The sequence below is a fragment of the Trichechus manatus genome, unplaced genomic scaffold (assembly GCF_000243295.1).
Source record: "Trichechus manatus latirostris isolate Lorelei unplaced genomic scaffold, TriManLat1.0 scaffold00024, whole genome shotgun sequence".
In the NCBI taxonomy this organism is placed as follows: domain Eukaryota; kingdom Metazoa; phylum Chordata; class Mammalia; order Sirenia; family Trichechidae; genus Trichechus; species Trichechus manatus.
In genome coordinates, this window is record NW_004443960.1 from 19967919 (window position 1) to 19976540 (window position 8622).

The 8622-nt window shown below is 37.0% G+C and overlaps 1 protein-coding gene across 1 annotated transcript in view; it reads left to right on the forward strand.

Annotated features, from left to right (window-relative positions):
• MOSMO (modulator of smoothened) overlaps nucleotides 1-8216 on the forward strand; it is a 70607-nt gene extending 62391 nt beyond the window's left edge. The window contains exons 2-3 of the mRNA XM_004373320.2: nucleotides 3100-3312; nucleotides 7836-8216. Of these exons, the coding sequence (XP_004373377.1) occupies nucleotides 3100-3312; nucleotides 7836-8020 (398 nt within the window). The 3' untranslated portion in view covers nucleotides 8021-8216. The remainder of the gene's footprint in view (nucleotides 1-3099; nucleotides 3313-7835) is intronic.
• Nucleotides 8217-8622: the final 406 nt, after the last annotated feature.

Below are 8622 nucleotides of genomic sequence, written 5' to 3' on the forward strand. Positions count from 1 at the left end.
CAAAGACCTAAATATAAAATCAAAAACAATAAAGATCTTGGAAGAAAAAATAGGGACAAAGCTAGGAGCCCTAATACATGGCATAAACAGAATATAAAACATTACTAACAATGCACAAACAGCAGAAGATAAACTAGATAACCGGGAGCTCCTAAAAAAATCAAACAATTATGCTCATCAAAAGACTTCACCAAAAGAGTCAAAAGACAACCTACAGACTGGGAAAAAAATTTTGGTTATGACATATCCAATCAGGGTCTAATCTCTAAAATCTACAAGATACTGCAAAACCTCAACAACAAAAAGACAAATAACCCAATTAAAAAATGGACAAAGGATATGAACAGACACTTCACCAAAGAAGACGTTCAGACAGCTACCAGATACATGAGGAAATGCTCACAATCATTAGCCATTAGAGAAATGCAAATCAAAACTACAATGAGATGCCATCTCACCCCAACAAGGCTAGCATTAATCCAAAAAACACCAAATAATAAATGTTGAAGAGGTTGTGGAGAGACTGGAACACTTACATACACTGCTGGTGGGAATGTAAAATGGTATAACCTCTTTGGAAATCAGTTTGGTGCTTCCTTAAAAAACTAGAAATAGAAGTACCATATGATCCAGCAGTCCTACTCCTTGGAATATATTCTAAAGAAATAAGAGCCGTCACACAAATAGATAGATACATGCACACCCATGTTCACTGCAGCACTGTTCACAATAGCAAAAAGATGGAAACTACCCAGATGCCCATCAGCGGAAGAATGGATAAACAAATTATGGTGTATTCACACAATGGAGTACTACGCAACAATAAAGAATGATGAATCTGCGAAACATCTCATAACATAGATGACTATGGAAGGCATTATGCTGAATGAAATCAGTCAGTTGCAAAAGAACAAATATTGTGTGAGACCACTATTGTAAGAACTCAAAGTTTAAACACAGAAGAAAACATTCTTTGATGGTTACGAGGGTGGGGAGGGAGAGAGGGGAATTCACTGACTAGATAGTAGGCAAGAATTAGGTGAAAGGAAGGACAACACACAATACAGGGAAGTCAGCACAACTGGACTAAATTGAAAGCCAAGAGGTTTCCTGAGCACAACCAAACACTTCAAGGGACAGAGTAGCAGGGTTGGGGGTCTGGGGACCATGGTTTCAGGGGACATCTAGGTCAGTTGGCATAACAACGTTTATTAAGAAAATATTCTGCATCCCACTTTGGTGAGTGGCATCTGGGTTCTTAAAAGCTAGCGAGTGGCCATCTAAGATGCATCAGTTGGTCCCAACCCACCTGGAGCAAAGGAGAATGAAGAACACCGAAGACACAAGGAAAATAGTAGCCCAAGAGACAAAAAGGGCCACATAAACCAGAGACTCCATCAGCCCGAGACCAGAAGAACTAGATGATGCCTGGCTGCCACCAGTGACTGCCCTGACAGGGAACACAAGAGAGTCCCTGACGAAGCAGGAGAAAAGTAGGCTACAGAACTCAAATTTTAGTAAAGAGACCATACTTAATGGTATGACTGAGACTGGAGGAACCCCAGAAGACATGGCCTCTGGACTCTCTGTTAACCCAGAACTAAAGCTATTCCCAAAGCCAAGTCTTCAGACAAAGATTAGACTGGACTATAAGACATACAGTGATACTCGTGAAGAGTGTGCTTTTTAGTTCAAGTAGATACACAAGACTAAATGGGCAGCCCCTGTCCAGAGGCGAGATGAAAAGGCAGAAAGGGATAGGAGCTGGTTGAATGGACATGAGAAATCCGGGTTGGAAAGGAGGAGTGTGCTGTCAAGTATAGGGATAGCAACTAGGGTCGCATAAGAATGTGTGTATAAATTTTTGTATGAGAAACTAACTTGAGCTGTAAACTTTCATTTAAAGCACAGTTAAAAAAAAAAAAATAGCATTAGTGCCTTTGTGCTTTTCTGTGAAACATGCCAGTAATGGTTTGGCAATATACATATTGCTTCTAGTATTTAATTCATTATATAATTTTATTTATATATTGTAATTAGACATATTTCAGGTTTGTCTTCAATTGTGGCCTTTCCTGAAAAATGGTTTTCTCCACGGCCCAAATAATGTAGTATACAATGATTTGTGGATTTGGGAATAGAAAAGTTCGAACTTTTTCTGCTAGTACGCAAGCTCAGTGAGGGTAGGAACCTCATCCAGCTTGTTCAGTGTTATTCCCAGGAGCCTAGAACAATGCCTGACACAAGCACCCAACCAAGTATTTGTTTAATGAATGACTAAATGAACTTTTATTGTGGCTTAGTGAGGTGTTGTTTTTTTTTTAAATAATAATAATAATTGATTTTTGTTGCTAATGTTGTTGAGAATATACACAGCAGAACATACACCAGTTCAACAATTTCTACATATACAATTCAGTGATACTGATTACATTCTTCAAGTTGTGCAACCATTCTCAACCTCCTTTTCTGAATTGATCCTCTCCCATTAACATAAACTCACTGCCCCTAAGTTTCCTATCTAAGGTTGCTGTTGCCTGTTTGATCCTACATAGATAGACCTTAAAAGAGCATAATGCTCAAGGTAGATATTCTTTACTAGTTAAGCTAAACCGTTGTTTGGTTTTAAGATTTCAGGGGATATTTTTGGTTTAAGGTTTAAAGATTATCTCAGGACAGTAGTTTTGGGGTTCATCCAGCCTCCAAGGCTCCAGAAAGTCTGGACTCTATGGGAATTTTAGAATTCCTTACTACATTTCTCCCTCTTTTGATCAGAATTTTTCTATAGAATCTTTGATCAAAATACTCAATAATGGTAGCCGAGCACCATCCATTTCTTCTGGTTTCACGGCAAAGGAGGCAGTTCATGGAGGCGAAGTGTTTTGTTGTTTGTTTAAAGAGTTCCGTTTGTGTGTTAAGTGAAGTGTTACTACATTGTGAACCACAGCAGAATGCTGAAAGTAGGACTTAGTGGAATTAGGTGCTTGAATGACCCATTCAGAGAGAAATAATATTGAAGGGCTAAAGGGATGGTGGTAGGGAATATTCCCTGGGTATGCCAAACCCACTAAAGTATTCCTACCTTTTGCATCTCCCCAGGAGCACTCACTGTGGGCCTTGTGCGACAGTGTCAAACAATCCATGGACGAGACCGGATGTGCATCCCTCCCCGGCTCCCCCCAGAGTGGGTCACCACACTGTTTTTTATCATCATGGGAATCATTTCATTGACTGTCACATGTGGTTTGCTGGTAGCTTCCCACTGGCGAAGAGAAGCTACAAAATATGCTCGATGGATAGCATTCACTGGAAGTAAGTAACCTGTGCTTACCAAATTTGTTTAGAAGGCGCGCATGGTGGTATTTTTATGAAGATAATCAACAGCCAATAATAAGGACTCCATAATCGTCAAAGAGCACCAGTTGTGTCTGCCCTTGAGATAGACTCTACGCTGTCCCACCAGTTCTTCAGAACTCTCACTATGAGACCAGGACATCCACAACCTTAATCACTTTGTATGAAATGCTATTTTATTGAATTTTATCTTTGCTTGCATTGTGACATAAGTGTTCCAGGTTTGTGACTCAGAGCTACGACGGGCCTGAGTCTTTTCCTCTTCTTCTAGGTATTGGTGTCTTCTATCCAATAAAGGTAATTCTAGAAGAAAAGATAACAAAAATATAAATTAGATGAAGATGATGATTTGCTTTTTAATGTCATTGGTTTTGAGTTTCTACTTTGATCTGTTATGTGACAGTGAAAATCAACACACTTGGTTATTTAATAATTGTTTACCAATATTTCTTACTCTATTATACTGTGCCCAAGAGTGTGATGTATTTATGCATTATACATGCTCTTGTACTTGGCAAAATTGGTTTAATTTCAAAACACATCACAGGCTTATCCCAGATAAAACAAAAGAAACAAAATGCACAAGAAAAGATATTTCTGTAATTCTGCTTTCTTCTTTTTCTCTAAAGCAGTTTTGCCTCCTCAGGGGACATTTGGCAATGTCTGGAGACATTTTTGATTATCGTACAGTGCACAGAACAGCCCTCCACGACAAAGAATTATCTGACCCAGTAGTGCCAGTAGCGGCAGTAGCGCCACTGTTGAGAAACCCTACTCTGGAGAAACAGGATAGCAGTTAACTATGCAAAATGCCAGGGGATTTAGTGCGTTCAGGGCCTTAAATCATCTCTGCTTTCCTTAAAGTTTTTAAAAATGAATATTATAACATAACTTGCTTTCACTTGGTATTTTCATTTAGAACTAGTGTCCTGAGGGTAAAGGATAATCTCATGTATCCTTATTAATGTTAAAACGCAGTTTATCCTTAAAGGCCCTAGGGTCTCTGTTTCTTGCTATCTTTCCCTGAAACTCTTTCTCTTTAATGTATATGTTTCTAGGTTGGTTTTATATTTTTGTTTCTATCTCTCCCTTAATTTTGAAATTTAGAACAAGTTGCTTTGACTTAAAAAATCTTCTCCATTCTTATTAAGCAGCATGAAACAAGTTAGTGATCTTTCCCCTGTCAAACAAACCTCCGAGACAGTTCTTTTCTAGAGAATACTGTCCAGAGGCAATAGGCAATCGTAGAGAGAATGCTGCTAAATTAAAGGATATTGGCAATGAATTTGAAGAGAATCTGACTCTCTCTTACTCACAGATACTTTATGCAGACAGAATTCATTCTTTAAGGAGTACAATAAAGTCAGCTAAGAAGGATTTAGTTGAAATTTGGGAATGCATATGCTCTGAATATCAAAACTATAAATTAGGATTTAGCAAAGTAGTATGAGCCAAAGAAAGCATTAAGATGCTCACATGACCCAATAAAGGGAAAGAACTAGAGTTGTCTTCTTTTTTTTTTCATTCCCCTTCAAATTCTCCTAGTTTAAGTTTGTGTAGTTACATCCAGATGCAATGTGTTTTTCCTTTGTTTTTTATTTGTATATTTTATAAAATTTATATATTTTAATTTTTTTAATGGGTAATATATGTATATGGCACATAATTCAAAACTTATAGGAGGGTAACCAAGTGAAAAGTAAGTCTCACTTGCGTCCCTGTCACCCACCCATCCAAAAATAACCCTTTCCTTCAGGCAACTGTTGTTTACCAGTTTCTGGGGTTTGCTACCAGAGGTGTTCTGTGCATAGAAACATATATGTATAGTGCATATGTGTGTGTGTTCCATAAATATATTTCACTATTCTGTTCCTTGGTGTTTTAATTTAGCAATATATCTTGGAGTTAATTTCATATAAGTAGCATAATAGAGCTGCCTTACTCTTCTCAGCTTCCTTGAATGCATTGTTGTTACCAGAGCTGGTCACCTGGGGCGGCAGTCCTGAGAGGGATTGGGCTCCCCCTACTGTTTCCATTCAGCCCTGCAAAATGTACTTCGTTATATATATTTTTTTATTCCAGTTAAACTAGTTTTCTCATGAATGTGAGGGTAACATTTTCTGGTGGGTGAGCACAGTGGGAAAATATCTCTCAGAGGAGAGCCACACATGATAGGGCTTGCCTTTGGAGGCAAGGAAACAAAGATATGCCCTCTTCAAGTCTGAGCCTTGTCCTTTCCTTTGCCACCCTGATTTACGTCCTCACCTACCAATACATCTGATTTCCGACTCTCATCACCAAGAAATCTGTGCCATGAAGGGAATGAAGTTGTGTCTTTACAAATTTATTAGGGCTCAGAGTTTAATCTTCAAAGGATGATAGACATTATCAGCATTATTAGCATTTTAAGATCTAAAGCAACTTCACAGTTCTCTATAGCTTAGAAGAAAAGAACCCATCCACCTACATTAAATCTGCTCTCTAGGAAGTATAGAGAACCTAATTCTTTTGATTCAAAACAAAGATTAGATTAAATAAGAGTTCATTGCTTCCTTAAGATGTGATTAAGCTTTTCCTAACCAAATTGGAAAATACTTAACTCATATTAAATATTAAATTCTACATTAAAAATAGTCACTATATAGTTATTCCATTAACATAGAAAATAGGAAGGGATAGGAATAACGTTGACATATCAGTTGGCAAAATGAACAACTTTAATATCTGCATATCTGCAAAGCATTTCTAAATTATTTTAGTGTTCCTTGAGATTAGTCAACTAAGAAAAAACAATTCTGTTTTAAAACAATAACCTTATCCCGTTGTTTTTTATTAGTTTGTGTATAGCTACTTAGATTGTGGTTTTGTTTTACTTATCAAACCATATTGAGCCATAATAAGCATTAGAAGTTGGTGACAGAGAACAGTAATAAGTGGGCATTGATAGCACTAATAGAGTTTTTTGTTGTTGATTATACAGCAAAAAGACCAAAAGTTCTGAAACTTAATACTTGAAGTTTTTGTTTGTTCTGTAGTAGGTGGCTGAAAGAATCCAAGTTTACTTATGAAGTACTATTTTGTGTGGTGGTTTGACCAGAATGAAATAGTCTGTGCCTGTATAATACAATATGAAATAATCTACCTAAATGGTACAAAGCAAACAAGAGTACCAGTGTTTTTCTTAAGCTACTGTATTATTTTTAAAAATATGTTACTTTTTAATACATTGCTGGTATTCCTTCCAGAAAAGAATTCCTAATTGGGTTTTTTAAGGCTCTCATATTAAATTTTGTTGATTGATTAACGCAAGAGAAAGATGTCAGTTGATATGTTTATCCAGGGCTTTGTCAATATTCCTGGGGATAGGTTTAACTTGGAAAAGTTGTCTCATTCAGGTAATAATGGCAAGTTTCAACTTTCTGTATGCAGTGACTATAGTAATCTATGTCTTACTTCACATTCCACTGAAGAAATATTTCTACCTCCAAAGAAATTTGAAAGACTATGAACATTTGACCAATATGCTTTCAAAAAGCATAAAATATTTTCTTGGAAAAGCCAGCCTATCTAGGTGATTTTTGTTCACTAAGAACAAGGGTGCAAACTGTTTGCTAAAACAGTAGATTGTGGAACTATTTCTCCCCTGACCCAGGGTTTTCTGACATCTTTCTAGAAGCATTTTAGCAAATAATATATTTCATTGTGTATATATACAAAACTCAAAAAAGGGTTTTCCCACCTTTCCCCCCTTTAACCTCTGTTTTCAGAAACCCAACTGAGATTTAATTTTTTTGGAACATTGTCCATGGTAAGAGATAACTACTCTGACAATTTGCTGGTCATCCCAGAGGTCTGAGTCTTTTTCCACCAACTGACTTTAAATCAGAGTAAGATAAATAGCACTTATATGTACCTTTTCTCCAGTTCCTTCTAACTGAGAGGAGAAAATTTACAAAATAATGACTACGATGATAGTAATAGGAAACATTTATTCAGCACTTGCTGTGGACCTGGCACTGTGCCAGGGACTTGACATTGTTTTGTTTATCCTTCTAGTATTTTCCCCATTTTCAGAAGGGAGCCAGAGGCCTACCTAAGATTGCACAGCTAGTGAGTAGTGGAGCCAGAACTTTAGCCCCTGTCTGACTACAGGCACTGTTCTTAAATAGTCAGGAATGGTATACATGAGTGAGTACGGAGAATGGTTGCTAAAGCCCTTTCTTAATGCTGGTGTTCGAAATCGTTCTAACACTTACATAAAAGACTAACTCAGCCTTTACTATGTTTAATTGTTAGGCTTTTGGGGATATAATGTGACCTATAATATATGTAAATCTTTTGACAAGTGACCCATGTTTTAACAGATTTGACCATGTTATAAATCCACAGCCTTTCTTATAAACTTCCTTTGTGCCAAATTTTCATTGTTTTCTTAATCACCAAACCATGTTACTAATGTTGTGTTTTGGTTTGTTTTACAGTGATCCTTTTCTGTATGGCTGCCCTAATATTTCCAATAGGATTTTACATCAATGAAGTCGGAGGTCAACCTTATAAATTACCCAACAACACAGTAGTTGGGTCATCATATGTACTTTTTGTCTTATCAATTTTCTTTACAATAGTAGGACTTCTATTTGCTGGCAAAGTTTGTTTACCAGGCTGATGAATGTCTAAATGCTTGACTCTCTTTTTATTTGTTATTTTATTTTTTTATTTTTGGAGGGTGGGGTGAATAAAGGCAAGGTGTCTGAGCAGTCCTCTCATACGAAGACGCTTAGATGAAGCTGATGTTGAAAGAAAAATGCTTTGATTTGTTCTCACTATGCACTTTGGATTTAAAAAAAAAAAAAAGGAGAGCCTTTTCCATAACCAAATACAGACGATATTGACTAAATCTCCTGAGCATATTCAGGCAGTCAGGTCTGCACTGTGATAGCAACCTAGTGAAGGAGAATGCTTTATACTGAAAAGCATGTGGCCGTTTGTGACTCTGTTGTTCTGTTTTTAATGTATAATGATTCATTTGAGGGGAAAAAAAGTAAGTATTTATGAATCATGGTGGACCAGAGGGATCCAAGAGTTCAAGTGGGGCTGGCCTCACCTCCTAAGAAAGTAGTGTTCACAGCTTCCTTGTAATGGTATGAGCCTTTGGCACCAGAGCGGATTGCCATTGCATTATTACTACACCAAGAAGCCAGTAGATCAAAACTTGTTTGCTAAAATGTATGTAAAAATTCTGAAATTCCCTATTCTCTGTGTACAAAA